General features: G+C 31.3%; 3 protein-coding genes across 3 annotated transcripts; all 3 read left to right on the top strand.

Annotated features, from left to right (window-relative positions):
- Positions 1–694: 694 nt before the first annotated feature.
- LOC110997197 (electron transfer flavoprotein-ubiquinone oxidoreductase, mitochondrial) lies at positions 695–8,292 on the top strand. The gene is made up of 15 exons (XM_022265240.2): positions 695–805; positions 1,161–1,262; positions 1,765–1,877; positions 2,046–2,244; positions 2,966–3,057; positions 3,228–3,387; positions 3,516–3,628; positions 3,977–4,196; positions 4,515–4,670; positions 5,095–5,219; positions 5,822–5,939; positions 6,564–6,671; positions 7,432–7,545; positions 7,696–7,770; positions 8,154–8,292. The coding sequence occupies exons 1-15, from the start codon at positions 772–774 to the stop codon at positions 8,240–8,242; spliced, it is 1,818 nt and encodes a 605-aa protein (XP_022120932.2). The 5' UTR covers positions 695–771; the 3' UTR covers positions 8,243–8,292.
- A 1,682-nt stretch (positions 8,293–9,974) lies between these two features.
- On the top strand, positions 9,975–14,394 carry LOC110997195. Its single transcript, XM_022265238.2, has 7 exons — positions 9,975–10,077; positions 11,248–11,375; positions 11,606–11,725; positions 12,058–12,298; positions 12,569–12,724; positions 12,898–12,954; positions 14,233–14,394. The coding sequence occupies exons 1-7, from the start codon at positions 10,036–10,038 to the stop codon at positions 14,392–14,394; spliced, it is 906 nt and encodes a 301-aa protein (XP_022120930.2). The 5' UTR covers positions 9,975–10,035.
- A 663-nt stretch (positions 14,395–15,057) lies between these two features.
- On the top strand, positions 15,058–16,990 carry LOC110997204. The gene is made up of 5 exons (XM_022265248.2): positions 15,058–15,157; positions 15,395–15,546; positions 15,967–16,138; positions 16,205–16,300; positions 16,856–16,990. Exons 1-5 carry the CDS (start codon positions 15,116–15,118, stop codon positions 16,988–16,990), a joined length of 597 nt encoding a protein of 198 aa, XP_022120940.2. The 5' UTR covers positions 15,058–15,115.
- Positions 16,991–17,337: the final 347 nt, after the last annotated feature.

Below are 17,337 nucleotides of genomic sequence, written 5' to 3'. Positions count from 1 at the left end.
CAACACTCTTAAGATAACAGCTGCCCACTTAAGTATTTCCGAACGCATTCAAGTTTCAAGGTTCCTTCGCGCGAGCCCTCTGGCATTGAAAGCGCCCCGTGGATGCTTTAGTTATAGCTTAATATCAGGTGAGCCTCCTGCCCGTTTGCCAACTGTTCTATAAAAAAGAGGTGGAAATGCTTGTTTTGCAACACAATTTTTTTTGGCAAATAGCGCCATCTATGCCTAGCATTATCTTCACAAATGTAGGCTTCTTCTACATTTTAATTCTGCCAATTAATTATTGATTTCCTCATTGGGATTGCTATTGTTAATTACATAATATGTGCATTTTTCCTACGTATTAAAGTTTAAATAGTCACAAACTCAAATCGAATCAAAACGATTAAAACTATATTAATGATGTATTAATGCTGTATATTGAAAAATTAAGTAATAATTTAATTATAATGAATTTGAACAAAATTATTAAGAAGAAAACGGATATTTAATTAGCGAAAGGCTATTTATTTAAAATTCGCGCTCGCTTTTGTCGGTCGGTTTTACGTGAGTTATATTATAATGTTCTAGCTACGTTATGTATATTTTAGTTGAAATTTATTAAAAAATCTTTTTCGAAATATTTATAAACAAAAAATAATTTACAACATGTTCTACCAATAATGATTTATGAGACAATCTAAAAAAATATTATATTTAAGATAAATGACAGAAAATTTGATTAAATGGAACGTATGTTTTTAAACTTTGGTATTAGTATTTTTTGCAGCAATGGCGACAGCGATTGTTAATTCGGCTCGTCAGGGTAATTTTTAGTTTTTTATCTAAATAAATAATTAAATGAAAGAAGACTGGTATTGTGTAAATTAGATTATGTAAAAGACGTTACTCGTTTGTTACAAGTGCAACAACTAGTGTTAAGAAAAGTTGTTGACAATACGTGTCGTCAGTTGTTTTTAAGTTTTATCGAATTTTAAATATATTTTAAATTTTTAAATTATTCCTATAATTAAGTTTCAGTTTTAACAATAAATACTGATTAACTTTAAATAATAACATAACGGGTTATGCAATGTAGATCGAGTTCGAGTTCAAAGTTCAATTTTTACTTTATTTTTGTTTATCTTAAATTTAACAATTTTTAATATTTATTATTTTAGTGGGGAGGTTAACTAATGCTGTAAGGAGACTTTATTCAGATTATCCTAAGATAACTACACATTATACTATACACTCGCGCGATAAGGATCCACGATGGAAAGGTCAGTTTTATAATAACTAGAATCATAACTACATAATATGTACTAACTTTAATATTTATTTTGATATTATTGAATAAAAGGTTATTATAGGATATTATAACCTATTTGTACCACCTAAACAATGCTGCTCATTTAATAACTATTCAGTATTTTCAAGCTTCTGCTGTGCTTTGATAAAAGGAATTTCATTAAGACATTTCATCATTGAAAGGGAATTATGTACTTAAATAATAATATAATGTCAAATTATTTTAGACTTGAATACTCTTATCAAACTCCAAATAATTTTGGTAGATACAATATTATGTAAACATACTTATACAATGATAACAATAAATGACATCTATAAACCTATTTTAAATTTTTTAAACAATATACCTTTCTTTTAAAACTGAATATTTGTCATTCATATTTATTCTGGAACTGACAAATACAGTTACAAATATGTGTACATACTACCTATTTTATATAGTCAGTAAGTAAAATAATAATAATTATACAGACATAGAAATGGAACGTATGGCAGAAGAGACAGATATACTTATTATTGGTGGTGGTCCAGCGGGTATGGCGGCAGCCATCAGGGCAAGACAAATAGCAGAAGAGAAGGGGGCTGTAAGTACTTAATTAATTTCTCATTTAGATTTTAGATTTGGGATTCTTAGATGGGATAGTTTTTTATATATTATATTATGAACAGTATAAAACATATTCAAATAGTTTTGTTATGATTTACACTGTGTTTCTTAATTACTTCTATATTTGCTGCTATTACTTTTACAGGAAGTCCGTGTTACATTATTAGAAAAGGCAGCAGAAGCTGGTGGTCACATATTATCAGGAGCATGTGTAGACCCTATTGCAATGAATGAGTTAATACCAGATTGGAAAGAGAAGGGTGCTCCATTTGATACTCCCGTCTCATCAGATAAATTTGGCTTGTTGACAAAATCGGGAAGAATTCCTCTACCAGTTTTTCGTGGTAGGTTGCTGTTTTTAATGGATAAGCGAAAAATTTATATAAAGTAAGGTGTTCTTTACATAAGTAAGATTGAAAATACGACTATGAACAAATGAAGACATTAATCAGCATACAAGCTTCATATAGTCTTATATTAAGGTATTCATTTTAAGTAACTAATTAAATAAATGAAAATAATTTTAGAAATTTTATAGTTGAAATGTTAATGTTTAAAAGGCATAATTAGGAATAATTTATTGCTCATTATTAAGACAGTAATTAAGTTTTATGGTATTGTTCGAAAACAAAATCCTATTTATGAAGGCTCTGCCTTAAATGGTTTCACTGCAGTTCATCATAATATTTTTATGATTTTTAGTACAGTAATTTTTAAGTATTAAATTATATTATTTGTAGTAGAAAAATATTTACTTAAATGCATTCTTATACAATAAAAATTATTTAAAGTTTGCCTTATATTTATATAAGTTGTTTTTAAGTGGCTTTACATAAAGCCTTCAGAATTAGTACTTAGAGTGTTTTTGTTTTGTGCTAAATGTTGTTTGAGTTTTATTGAGATTCAAGAATACAAAATGCTTTATATATCAGACTTTTACATACACCACCTCTATATCTTTATGAGCAAGTTACACATAGAATATAATAAAACCTTCATGGAACCTCTTGGTTCCCTCTGCCAGTTCTAATGATTGTGTATAAAATGTATCTTTTTAAATTATAGGTTTACCAAATTACAATCATGGAAATTATGTGGTCAGACTGGGACACCTTGTAAGATGGCTTGCTGAACAGGCAGAGGCTGCTGGTGCCGAGGTAATTTAAAAAAAAATGTTTGATTAGGTCACATAGTGTATTTGAAGATCTTGTTTGGTTTGATATATATATGATGAAAAATAAATAGGTCATAAAAAGTACCCAGAAATGGGTCTGCCCCATGTGGATTTAAAGGCTTCAAGCAACATTTAAATATTTAATTATAACAGGTATGGCCAGGTTGCGCAGGCGCAGAATTGTTGTACAGAGATGATGGTTCGTTAAAAGGCGTGGCTACTGGTGATGTCGGTATTGCTAAAGATGGCAGTCCTAAAGACATGTTTGAGAGGGGCATGGAGTTCCATGCCAAGATAACAATTTTTACTGAAGGTAAATTCCATTTATTGTTTTGCTTTTAATCTTACTTTGACTATAGATATTGTAAAGAGATAACTCATTTTGGCAATATTATAATGTTGAAGGTTTCACTGCATTTATATATAAATTTTGTGTTTCAGGTTGTCACGGACATCTAACAAAAATGGCTTCAAAGAAATATAATTTGCGAGAGAACAGTGAGCCACAATCATATGCTATTGGGTTGAAGGAGTTGTGGGAAGTTAAACCAGAGGTAAGATAAAAAGATAATTTAATATGTTATTAATTATGTTAGGTTAGGCATACCACATTATGAACTGAGGCTTTGGGTAATAAATCATATTGGTTAACTTACATGTTTTATGTAGAGGTGTACTGGTGTGCGTAAGAATTTTTATGATTGTATAATTTTTTATCTAAGCGTTATTTTGTTTAATATTTGTATTATCACTTTGTGTATGTCATATTTGCCTATAATTGTTGAATCATTAAAATATTGAGGTTCTTTAAACAATGTATCAGTGTGCCGAGCGTTGGTCACCTTTATAATATTAGTAAAATAAAATCAAAAAAAATCTTAATATTTTTGTATTTTTTACAGAATCACAAGCCAGGCCTAGTGGAACATACAATAGGCTGGCCCCTAGACAAGAATACCTATGGAGGATCCTTCATCTACCACCTGCAGGCCGGAGAGGGTGAAGCGCCCTTAGTGGCTGTGGGATTTGTTGTAGGCCTGGATTACTCCAATCCCTACTTGAGCCCCTTTAGAGAGTTCCAAAAGTTTAAGTTGCATCCCTATGTTAAACCCATGTTTGAAGGTAATAATTTTAATATCAAAATTTTATTTCATCACAAGTTATCATATTATTACAATTTCATGCAAAAGATTTGATGTAAATTTAAGTTAAATTTAACAACAAATAACTTTTTTAGTTAATAAATTTCTTTATTTTTCATTTATTTTTCATTTATTTGACACTTTCTGTGTATATTTTGCTTTTAATAAGAAACTGGTTAATAGTTGACAGTGGTTGATCAAAACGCGAAAACGAAAAAAGAAATACTTCTAGTGCTATGTATATGCTTTGGATATAATAATAATAGAAAAGTACTAAACTATTTATTTCCCATTACAGGTGGTACCAGAATAGCATACGGCGCACGCGCACTAGTGGAAGGAGGATGGCAATGCCTGCCCAAGCCAGTGTTCCCGGGTGGGTGTCTCGCAGGGGACACTGCCGGGTTCCTTAATGTTCCCAGGATCAAGGGCACGCACAATGCTATGAAGAGTGGTAAATATACTTTTATGTAGTCGTATCAGCATTTTTATTTATTAAAGAAATATCTAGTTCTATGTATTCAAAGGGTGAGAACTGCTTATGTCAAAAATGTATAGGATTTGATGTAATGTCTTCTTCAGGTGTTTTATTGCTAAAGTACAATCTGTATTGCCGGGCATCTGGAGATAGTCTAACGGATGAATGACTTCTTCCTTCTCCTAGCCCGTCGATTGTTTAAATTTGCCAAGTCCGACAAAGGCCGGCAACGCACTCGCGACCTCCGGCATTGAGGGTGTCTATGGGCGGAGGTATGACTTAATATCGACCAAACGAATGCCTACGTCTGACTAAATTATGCCTTGGCACACAGTGTCTCAGAACCGTATACCTGTTAGAGTTCTCTTTTTCTTAGTATACAAATTCTTAAATCTTTTAGGAATGTTGGCAGCGGAGAGCGCCATGGAACTGATATTGTCGGGTGAAGCTACTCACGAGAAAGGAGTGACTCCTACGTTGTATGAAGATAAACTCAAGGACTCGTATGTTTACAAGGAGTTGAAGGTACGATTTTACTACTGAATAGATAGATTGAAGCTAATATTAGACGTGATTAAAGATCGAAAATATTTTAACTCGGCCGATTTTTTTCTCTCACTGCCTTGTTGCGGGTTTTTCATTACTCTTTGGACAATTATATTTGACAGTAGTTTTGTCTTCCATTTAATAATTTCGTAGTGAGTGTTTTGTGAAATTGTAAGGCAAAATAATCAGTAGGTTATCTGAGCTCTCTTAGTTTTATAACTAATATAATTTCTCCATATCCTTATACAATAATTTGTGCATTTCTTATTAAGGATATATCGAAACGAGGTCACCGAACCGTTCTTTGTGGTACAAAAGGGGAAGCCAATATTGGGCGTGGTTAATTATTTTTTTAATTAACGGTTTAATGGATTTATAATCGCAATAATATCAAATACATAAATACATTGGGTAAACGTTTCTTTACCTCACAGTGACTCATTATACCTAAAAGTTGCCATTTATGTGATATAAAGTATCGGAAAGTCGTATATATAATATATATACCTATGTTATATATGACGAAGTCCGAATAGCGTTGAACTGAACAAATCTTTAATCTATGTAAATAAAACTTACAGCAAGTGAGGAATTGTCGTCCGTCGTTCCACTCTTCTCTAGGCTTGTACGGCGGTTTGGCTTATTCCGCGTTCTCAACGGCCGTGCGGGGAAAGGAACCTTGGACTCTCAGTCATGGAGGTAATTTCTTTATTAATCGATATTTTGTCTCAGAAATATATATAGGACTAGGTTATATAGGAATAGGACTAGGTTGTTGAAACGATACTGCTGAACTCATATAATAAATGCATGTTTATTTTAGGTGAAGTATATATTTTTTTATTTACACTTTGTTGCCATACTTATAAAAATAAAAGGAACACAAATTACACAATACATAAAAATTGGAAGGGATGCAACGGGCGGCCTGATCGTTTATAAGCGAACTCTTCCAGACAACACCGTAGAAGAAAATAAAATGACGAGTGCAAGAAGTGCATAACCAAATGTTACTTAATAAAATATTTATATATAGGACCATAATATATATTACTCAATAAGAGGACCTTATAAATTTGAATGACTGTAAATACGTTCATATTTTATCGAAATAGTTGAATCTGTTTAGGTTTTAGTATTATATGAAAAGTTAATTTAATGTTTAAAATAATAAAAAAAACCTTTTTAAAGCACTTAATCCATAAAATGAAATTCTATTTAAAGTCCTCATTAGTCTCTTTCTGTTAAAGTACATAGAAAAGGCCTATTTTATAATATTAATATTTACTTCATTAGCATGTTAATAATAAAGTTATGTTCCAGGTGCGGACCACTCCAAGTTGAAGCCAGCCAAGGAATGTCAGCCCATCGACTATCCAAAGCCCGATGGCGTCGTCACGTTTGACCTTCTCTCTTCTGTAGCACTCACAGGTTAATTCATACTATATTACTTTATTAATAATATTTCATTGAGAAATTGCAACATTATTTGAATACAACATCAGTATAGTAATGTGGTGTACGCGCACTACGGGTTATATAGTAGGGGATTTTTCAGAGGATTTTTGAATTAATTCATGTTTGAATATAGGAACATCCTGTATGAGGAAATGAGAATTCTCATCAAGAACAGGTTTCTTGCTTCGGCTATCTATGGAGCGACAATGTTTCGATTTATTTATTACGTTGTTTGTGCTATTTTGTTGGTTTAAAGGTAAAAATGTTAGTGTATATATGTCACTGGCCTTAGTATATTAGTTAATTATTTAAATATGTTCGACGTCCTGGTGAACAGAAGTGTTGTCACCGCACCAACTTCTCACTATTTAAGATGTATACAATAAATAAATAAATGAGTTCGTTGCATGCGTACAGAAATATGATAGAATTGATATAATTAAATAAAAAGGCTGGCAACTGGTCTTATCACTCACAAGCAATCTTTTCGTTTCCAGTAAACCACTTATTGCTATCCGTCCCTATTTGCTTAGCTCCTTATCAATCTTCGTTTAAAAGTTTTCTGTACAAACATTACTCTCCTTTTCATTTAATTATGTTCAATTTTTATACTGTTATGCATCGAAGTGTTAATAAATAAATATTGCGAACCTCCAGCTATATAAAAGTATAGGACAAGAGTGTTAATAGTCTTAGCACAAGAGATTTGCTGAATGAAATGATTTATTTCCAGGAACAAATCACGAGGCAGATCAACCGGCGCACTTGACGCTGCAAGACGATTCAGTTCCAGTCAAGAATAATCTAGAAGTGTTTGATGGACCCGAGGCCCGGTTTTGTCCTGCCGGTGAGTTATTTTTCATTAATGTAATGGTATATAGGATAATAATATTAGTATCCTTCTACTATTACCTACTAAAACTTACAAATTCGACGCACACGCATTACGTATACATTAAAAAGTACATAAAAAATAAAATTAAAACTCATCTTTCAGGTGTTTACGAATATGTTCCCTTGGAAACCGGTGACGGACAGAGGCTGCAGATAAACGCACAAAATTGCATACATTGTGAGTTTTATGAAATATTATGATAACTTCAAATATTTATTTTCTATCCTTTAGACTTCCAAGCTCGAGTGAATTTATAATTGTCCAGAAATTACACAAAAACTAATTTTTCTTTTTTTAATGATGTATAATAAGACTCATTAAAATTGGTTCAGTGGTTTTGAGATATCACACGTTTCTGAAAGGGACATGTCTAATATGAAAGTATATATATATTTTCCTTTTCAGTTGAATAGTGTTTGAAGTTTAATTGAATTTGTATTAACTGGCTATTAATAATTTTTAAATTGTAATTTTAACTGGTATGTATTTGGAAACTGGAAAGAAGTATAAACAGTTCTGACTGCTATTTAATAGCCGTATATGCTTTTTGACTGTTTCAGGCAAGACCTGTGATATCAAAGACCCGTCACAGAACATAAATTGGGTTGTTCCCGAAGGAGGTGGCGGACCAGCATACAACGGAATGTAATTTATAAAAAAAATACCTAGCAATATTGCAATGGCTATTAATACATAATAGCCAATAATAAACATATGCCACATAATAATCAAAAAGGAAATAAATCTGTGAACTAAATATAATGTAAAAATGATCAAATCCTTATGTAAATATACGATAATTTATTTCTTAGGATTTTTATATTTGAGATTTGTACATAATTTTTTACAATTGGGAACAATATTTTCTAGTTTTATATTTGGATTTTCCTTGTAATTAAATATAATATCACAATATATTTTTTATAAATTTTGCTGTAGTTCTAAAATTTACCTCAAGGAAGTAATCTTTAGATAAAGTCTAGAGATAAATACAAATTGTTTATAATCATCCGTAAGAAAAGTTTTTGACTATTTACATTAAAGTAAAATTAATGTATGAAGCAGCTGTAAATCATGAAGTAGATTAAGTGTTAATTTTGTATGAGGTTTACAATAAATCCTATTTTTAATGTTATTATATTGTTTTATTACCCTTTGAATTGTATATATAATAATGTTTGGTTCGCATATGAAGTGGTTTGTGTACCAACTCTTCGCTAAAATAAAAAATCATAAAATCAAATCAATCAAAAGTCATACATAATATTTCCTACTATCTCCTGCATTCAAAGAAATCGTCAGAAAAAAGTGCTCCGAAAACTAGGCTTGGTGACTTACCGACAGTGCAAATTAAAATGATAAAAAAACTTTATTCCACTTTAGCTATAGATTATATAAAATTTGTTCAAATATTACTATGTTCATTTGTATAAAGTCCTACACAACCTTATCCATACTAATCCAATTATACTTAAAAAAGACCTTAGGAATCTGGACACTAGTCGAGCAAGTTTATTGTCTTGCCAAAATTAGGTACCAATATCGGCGAGAGTACGCTGACGTTTGAGGGAGTGCCTGACTGCGTCCATTATCAGTTGACACTTGTTAAAGAGAGGTTTGGCATGCTTTTAACTGACAAGTATAGGTCTGATCTGTTATTTGTTAAATGACTTGTATTTATATTCATTTTTTTATTTTTTATCTTGTTTTCTTTTTTTTTTGTGTAACTGGTTATAGTCGGTGCAAAGAGATTAATTATACGTATATAGTCTCGAAACTCTGTTCTTCTACCTTGAAAAGTTTTGAGATCCACTTAATACCAAGTCGGTTAATCTAAGTTACTAAGTAAATACATCTTAAGTTATTAAATAATTAGCTAACTTAACAATCTTGTAGTGACCATAGGAATATTAAAAATCTTTTATGGTTTAAATAAATTGATTAATTTGGCACGCTTATTTTCGAATAAATTTAATGAATATTCACTTACTTGATACAAATTTAGGCTTCTAGTTCTATCAACAACGAAAAAAATATAGCAAAATTGTCGATAAAATAAATTTAATATGGGCGAATCTACTTTAATACGTCTGCGTAAGTTCTCAAGCACATATTATACTAACAAACTTGCTACTATTATTTATTTATACATATAATTGTTTTCTAAGAACCCCGAAAGACGATGTTTATAATCTGACATGTTTGTTTTTAATATTCTTTTTCATGCGGATTTCATAACAGATTGAAAACAAAAAACGTTTACATCTGAAAACTATTTTCTAAAAAAAATATCTCAAAAATATACTGTATTTTGCGTTCTTGCACGAAACGAGAAAAGTAGAATTATTTTTAAACTATAGTCAATTCATTTTGACATTGATGTGTGATATCAGAACATGTTAAATATAAACAAAATTACAAAATGAATTTATAAAGATCAACATGATTGAAATATTGATTGCTGTGGCCGTGGTATCTTTTGCGGTATGTAATAAAAGTCATAAACATAATTTAACACTATCTCGTATTATCGTAAAGCTAAGTTTTGTAAGCTTATTCATACTAATAATATTTACCGGAGAACCACGTATTTCAGTGTTGCTTTGGTGCTTAACAGTATTTCTTGCATTCAGTGGTAAGCTAAGGAGACAGAGAGTTGTTTCTTTTTGGACCTTTAATTAAAAAAAAACAACGTTGAGTACCTTTAACATTATATTTAAGCTGTCTAAAACAGAAGCCAGAATCTAAAACTTTAAATGCCGTGGCCAATGCCTAATAAATGAAATTTAATTACGAAAACAATATACAAATTTTACGGTAAAAATCAGGATGTCACGCAAGATATGTTCATGAATTTAGTACCACTATTAAACTATAATGAGGTCAGGGGAAAGTTTACGACGCGCAAAATTAGACTGTCTTTTGAATGTTGAATTTTATATGTCAGCCGTTAGTGTCCTCGGACGTAATTTACAATGTTATAAATGTCTAATATCAAATAGTAAGCGAATCTTTTTAGAAACTTAACTTTGGCGCATTAGTGGAATAATCTATAGAAAAAATTGCCGTTTCTTTTCTTATCTTTTTCAATATTAAATTATCACGGAGCAATTTAGCATACTTATTAGATTATTTCTATATATTAAATAGTGTTTACTGAATGGCGACTATAAAAAAGCTGCTAATGAATACATTATTTTCTCTGTCATGTTTTCAGTTACCCTAACAATCGCGTCCATTCTTTTTAAATGCAAAGTGTTAAAAACGCAAATAACTCGCAAAAACTCGTGCTCCATCGTTAGGAGAATTGAGAAATTGTATAATTCTGGCATAACGAACCTTCTTCGTTCTTGTTTATAATCTTTACAAATTAGACTCAATACATTAGAACTCTTTGTTTTAAATTTTCTTAGCTTTCGTTTTCCTTCGCGCTAATTTAGATAAGAACATTTCTCCGTCATTAAAATTGATGTTTTCTTTTATTTATTTTGATTAATTCTTTTAATTATTTACATAACGCAATTATTAACACAGCATTCCAGTGCTTTTTAGTAAGTAATAATAAAGGAGAAATTGACGATTAAAGAGAATTAAAAAAAAACAAAATCCAAAGACAATATTTCGTAAATAAGATAAAAAAAACCTTTGTTTTAGTTTGGAACAGAAGACTACTATTACTACTCGTTCAAGAGTAATATTTCGAGGTCTACTCCGATGGGCATCGCTGCATACCGTTCAGCTTTGACGCTTGACTGGATAGCAGCTGAAGATCTTCGTCAAAGGTTGGACTTATATTGTATATATACGTATATTGTATGAGTATCACACATTAAAGCTGTTATAATACCTATCAATAGATATAATATAATAGCTATGGTCTATAGTGTGTCCCATTCGAAGCATTTTGAAGATGAGACAAAAAATCTTAACTTTATCCAGATTTTTAAAGGCATTTATAACTAATAAAAATATTTATAAAGAGATTTAAGATTGAACTAAACTTTATTACAAGGGAACTAGCGGCTGCCTTCGAAACGGAAGCCTCTCCAGTGAGGGTCATAAGTTCAGACTGTGTTGGATATCCCAAGCCCACCTCCGGGAAAATTGGAAGACTTATGCTTGAATTGCTCAAGTGAGTCTTCTTTTTTGAAATGAAGTAGATATGTGTGATTGAACGAAACCCAGAGAGAACGATTTAACTGCAAATTATGTATTATTTTTAAATTTAACGCTTCGTGGCGAAAATCAGTCGAAATTAATAAATTAATAATAACGAAATAATAAGGACGGCTACCGATGACGATAATGTCGGTTGTTAAAAGAAACTACATACTCTGTCACGCGCAAATCTTAATTACGAATTTATGATGGCGACGAAGTATATTCTCACTACCTCCAGGTTGAAAATTACGCGCTAAACACTCTTAGAATACTATATATAATTGTGAATAAAATTTGTTTTAGAAATTTAGAAGGCGATGATGGCATTCTTGTGCCTGAGCTGACGCAAGTCCTAGTTCGCTCCAAGTTTCTTGTTGAGTCATCAATGTTTGACTCTGAACCTGATCTATACTCTCTGGTGAAGATGCCTAATGTAATGATGGGAGAGCCTCACACAACCTTTCCCAGGATACTGGCAATTATATGGATGCTTGTGACCGATCCCGTTACCACTAAGAAGTATGGCTGGTGCCCTATAAAGAAGGTAGAATAAAAAATATAGAGCATAAATATTATACGGCTTTTGTTTGGATGACTTGACAACAATGTTGCCTAAAGATTTTTAGGCAATGTAGAAAGTTTTTGAGGTCGTATGAATTACATAATTTATTAAACAGTGGTTTTATGAAGATGTGTTCTTAAAAGATTTTTACATTTGAAAGCCAATTGATCTTTTATCTCAGGGATTAATGACATATATTTAGTCGTCAGTTAGTGGCAAAGGTTTAAAAATAAGTATAAAATTTTTTTAAAGGTGAACAAGTATCTATCGTCAGAGCGTAGTTCCGAAGTGGCAAAACAAATGCGCGCAATGGAGATAGTGGTAGCGCGCGCACGGTTCATAATGGAGGAGTTCATACAGAGTATTACACCGACTGATGTATATCAGAAACCTACTGTTAGCCAAAAGGTTATTATATACATATCTCAAAAGTATAATCTTTACTTTCGATTCAGAAAGCTTTAAATACTAATTTTCGCCTAGGCCTACGACAGAACTGTAAGAAACGTAAAATCAACTTCTTTGCATCTAAAACTTCGACTGTGTGTTTCGTATTCCTAAACTAACTGTATTTGTTATAGAAATTGAGACGTTCTAGCTCTACAGCGAAACATGGTAAAAAACGCGCACACGAAATCGTAAGTATTTAATTCATTGAGTTCATTAACATTTACATAAAGATATCGTTGAGGGAATATAAAAGTCCGCGTCTGTGTTAAGTATTTAACATCAAAAATATTTACTATAACTTATTCATAAAAAAAGTAGTCCACCGTGTTAACTAAGTTCTCATTTATCTCTTTTCCTCACCGCGTAAACACTATTTGACAGAAACATAGAAGACAGTCTTTCGATAAACTTGACATCAAGGTACCGACGCGTTCTATGCGTAACCCACAACTATTTATGATACCTACAAGTAACAACAATGTATCCCAGAACGGTAGAATGTGCAAGTATTATAATTCTGTGTGTTCTTATGTTGATATTTTTCACAATAGTATTTATGAATTAAAAAAGATTTCGCGGTGAAGACTTGCAACCTGAATAACTTACTTTTTGTCATAAACTTTAATACAATATGTATATTGCGTACCTATTGTATAATATACTATTTAGTAAACCAGCACTGAAGATGCCACTAAAATGCTGTGTACAGATGAAATTGGACTACAGGTTTTGAAATGTTGTTTAATGTGTAATAACTGTATGTATTTGATCAATCTGTTTTCTGTTTCTGTACTAAAATGTTAAAATAAAATAAATAGTACTTTATGTACTTTAGTTGAAACGGTGCAATCTAATTGTTTTTATGAATAGGAACAGTCCACAATAACTGTTTCTAAGATTAAATAACGCTATTATAAACTAAATTACTGTTGCAAATACATAAGTTGCGCTCTATTTTGTGTAGTTTCAATTTTAATTAAGCGATAATTTATTCAATATCAAGCGCTCTCAATACTTTGTAGAGTAAAAACAGGAATAGTTTTAAAACAATTCCCTGAAAGAAAACACTTACAACAATGGACTTAGCTCTTTTGTTAGAAATATCTGAACCGTAAGAAGCTTCTTTCAAGAATGTCTCACAAACTAAACCCTTATTTAACAAATAATTAGTTTTTTTAAATTCTTTACGAAGTATTCGTGAATATATTACTTGATGATTAGTATAACTCCGCCCGTTCTTAAATATTATTTCTTTTGGCAAGTAAGTCATCAGCATTTTGTACCTGACAGTTGACACGATCAGTGCCCAACTTGGGTTCGCATCGCCTTTATCCTTTATACGGCGGCCTCCTCTATATTCTGGCAGAGCTCGTTAATCAGGAGACACCGTAATAGATTGGTTGGCATCGTTGCAACACTGTTTCTAAATTATTCTTGTAACTTTCTAACTTTGACTTATCTTTAAGGCTGCATTCCCTGCATATCAAACGATGAAAAATATATCGACGCTGGAACCAAATATACAGGAAATGATGGAACTACCGACAGAATACAGTCATATATTATTCTCGAGATCAAATACTCTTAAATCAATGTTAACATTAATGTTTTCATTTTTATTTGTTTAATAAATATATTAGTTTTAAGATTCGTTTTAATTGCTCAAATTTCCAAGATAAAATAGAGCAACACATAAATCTAAACTACTTAAAGAAACTAGTTAAAAGTTTGTGAAGGGTTTATTTTAATTAATTTAACTTTTGACTTGTAGTCGAATCATAATTTCCTCAAACTCGCTATCAGACTTAAAAATGTTTTTTTGAAAGAGTTTTGCAACATCTTCAAATGATACGATACAAATGTATCGCTTATAATACGTTCGTGAATAAAAAAGATCAGTTTATGCATACAAATACTTTGAATACCAACGTCAAAAAGACATCGATTCGGATGTATTGGTTTTGAAGCTGTTAAATAAAAAGTTGTAACATAACTAAACTATAAAGAACTTCTGTGTGTTTCTTTAAGTCATTGACAATAAATTTTGTATCCGGATCCCAATGGTAATGATTAGTCTACCATTAAGGATAATTTAATAGATGACTCTGTGTAGCAGCTTCAATCTTCTATCTATTAATATGAAATTCAATTTGAAAATAATTGTTGCAATAAATCGTCGACGTTATTCTAAGATTATCTATTATAGGAAATCTATTTGAAGGAAATTCTCTGTAATTCGTTTACACAGAATATAACGCTGTCAATACTTTCTGTCATCATAAGATACTATTAAAAATACCATATTTGATAAAATACTAAATATAAAAGTATTATGTAAAAAATAATGATATGGGAAGACAACTATATGAAATCGTTATTATTATCTTGATGGTAAGTTTGAATTGCAGTTCGTATCCTACATTTCCTGATGGTAAAGTTTTCATTAGATAAGAAGCTATCCAAAAAAAGATGACTACCCAAATGGTACCAATCTGTTTTCACCTCTCAAATCAACTTCCTAAAAAAATATTAAAATTAATTACCTTGAAAGAATAATTTCAAAAAAGTGGTGTTACTCGGAAACTTTAAAGATAATTTACGGCCTTTTAAACAAATGAACGATTACAGTGTCCGAAGGCAAATTTACTCGAGGATGTACCTGAATTGTCTGAGGATAGATGGACCTACAGACAACAGCAGTACGGAGACGACCTACCCTGCATGAGCATAAAGCCAACAAGTCATGATATAATCAAACGATTTTATGCTATTTTACCTTAGTAAGACGTATACTTAAAAAACTAGCTTATACTATATACTTTGAGTGTCTGCTTTAGAGATAACATATTGCCAATTTTTACTCATATTATAAAGAAGAAAGATTTCTTTATGTCTTTTTGTAACGAGATTGCTCAAAAAGTATTGGACCGATTTCAAAAGCACTTCACTTCAGCATCTTCCATTGCATAGGCTGAGAAAATAATTGATGATAGAACAATGAAACAATTCCACAATATAAATATTATAATATTTTTTAATTATAATAATCTACAGAAAACGTTTAAAAAAATTAGATTCACCCGTGCTAAGCCGAGACGGGTCGCTAGTATTTAATATGAGCTCTACTCCTGCTCTAGAATATTTTTTACATATTTATGTTAAATTTTTACTCCGCCTTTTAAGGCTTCATCGTCTTTCAGTTTTGACCGGGACCATGCCAACACAGCTTTCCTTCGAAAGTATCGAGCAACGATTCATGGTTTGGCAGACACCGAGGATCTATTAGACAGAGAAGCAGCATATCATGCAGCGGTGTTGACGCCGCTTGTATTCTTGCATCAATATAGGGATACCTGGTGTCTTTTGGAACGGGTTAGAACTTATATGAAGAGAGAGATATTATTTTTGTCTTATTAATCTACTTAATATATTTTCTAGTTTCACCGTGCGTTGCGCCTGTACCAGATATCCCATCCGACTGAGAAAAGATCAGCTCTTAAACTTTTACAAAATTTTAGAGCTGTTAACAGTAAGGTATGGAGAAATAAATATTCTTTAATTTACATAAAGTGAAATCGCCGCCGAGTTTATATCTACAAAATTGATAATTATTCTAAATAATGAATTATATCAAACTGTTATGTCGAAAACCACACAAATGATTATAAATTTATTATATTGATTGATTGATTGATGAAGCTCGCTAATTCAGAACTGACATCTGTATGCGACTTTATTTACGACTCATTTATATCGACTTAAGTCTTTATTCATTTATATATTATATCATTCACTCACTTATTTTACACACACTTATTTTAAGGAATTTAGAATTAAGTTTATTTATGGGATGCCTGACACATGTATTTTTACTGACTTTGTCAGACTCGTTTACCAATAGATTTTGTTAATAACTCTCAAGTTATGCGGTGTCATTAATGCTGAACACACCAAATCTCCAGATTATATACGATAGGAGTTACCCTCTAAAACTTAGAGGTAAACTCTTATGTTTACTACGTTCATGTATGTACAATATTTATTCTGGATACATTTAGATTTTAGACTAACCAATTAATGTTTGAGTAGGTCCGAATGTTTGTCCTGGACTTGCCTGGTGCGCCGCCAGCCACGAGAACTACACCTTCGATGGACGACGATGATGAGCTTCATGATAAGAGAGATATTAAATATTTAAAAGAGCTCATTAAAAATCTTGGATGATTTTGTGTTTTATTTTTAATTGTTGTTCCGGTGAATTGGCAGGTCAAATCATTTTTTAAAGACGTTTATGACTTTATTTTTTACAAACATACAAATCTGTCCTCTATAATATTACAGTAAGCGTTATATTTGCTTATAAAAGATACAACTGTGTAAATATGAGTTATATGACGTAACTAAAACGACCCGTTCGTTTGCATCTGAAGTAGTTGCTATTTCTAAATTAAACATTAAATATTAATGTAGACATAAAAAAACATAATCATTTAAGTATGCCCTTCTACACTAATATCGAAGATTTTTGTTTTATGCACAGTTCAGAGAATTGGTACGCTCGTAGGTTCGAT

The sequence above is a fragment of the Pieris rapae genome, chromosome 6, assembly GCF_905147795.1.
Source record: "Pieris rapae chromosome 6, ilPieRapa1.1, whole genome shotgun sequence".
In the NCBI taxonomy this organism is placed as follows: domain Eukaryota; kingdom Metazoa; phylum Arthropoda; class Insecta; order Lepidoptera; family Pieridae; genus Pieris; species Pieris rapae.
This window is presented reverse-complemented; position numbering and strand designations above follow the sequence as displayed.

What these genes read in the sequence shown, in the direction of transcription:
- LOC110997197 (XM_022265240.2), top strand. Translation starts at nt 772, where the DNA reads ATGGCGACAGCGATTGTTAATTCGGCTCGTCAGG. An exon ending in GATAACAATTTTTACTGAAG is followed by an intron (nt 3,388 to 3,515) that starts GTAAATTCCATT and finishes TTTGTGTTTCAG; the next exon opens with GTTGTCACGGACATCTAACA. An exon ending in CTCTTCTGTAGCACTCACAG is followed by an intron (nt 6,672 to 7,431) that starts GTTAATTCATAC and finishes ATTTATTTCCAG; the next exon opens with GAACAAATCACGAGGCAGAT.
- LOC110997195 (XM_022265238.2), top strand. Translation starts at nt 10,036, where the DNA reads ATGATTGAAATATTGATTGCTGTGGCCGTGGTATCTTTTGCG. An exon ending in CTTATGCTTGAATTGCTCAA is followed by an intron (nt 11,726 to 12,057) that starts GTGAGTCTTCTT and finishes AATTTGTTTTAG; the next exon opens with AAATTTAGAAGGCGATGATG. An exon ending in GCTGGTGCCCTATAAAGAAG is followed by an intron (nt 12,299 to 12,568) that starts GTAGAATAAAAA and finishes ATTTTTTTAAAG; the next exon opens with GTGAACAAGTATCTATCGTC.
- LOC110997204 (XM_022265248.2), top strand. Translation starts at nt 15,116, where the DNA reads ATGGGAAGACAACTATATGAAATCGTTATTATTATCTTGATG. An exon ending in TCGTTATTATTATCTTGATG is followed by an intron (nt 15,158 to 15,394) that starts GTAAGTTTGAAT and finishes GAACGATTACAG; the next exon opens with TGTCCGAAGGCAAATTTACT. An exon ending in TTTTATGCTATTTTACCTTA is followed by an intron (nt 15,547 to 15,966) that starts GTAAGACGTATA and finishes ATCGTCTTTCAG; the next exon opens with TTTTGACCGGGACCATGCCA.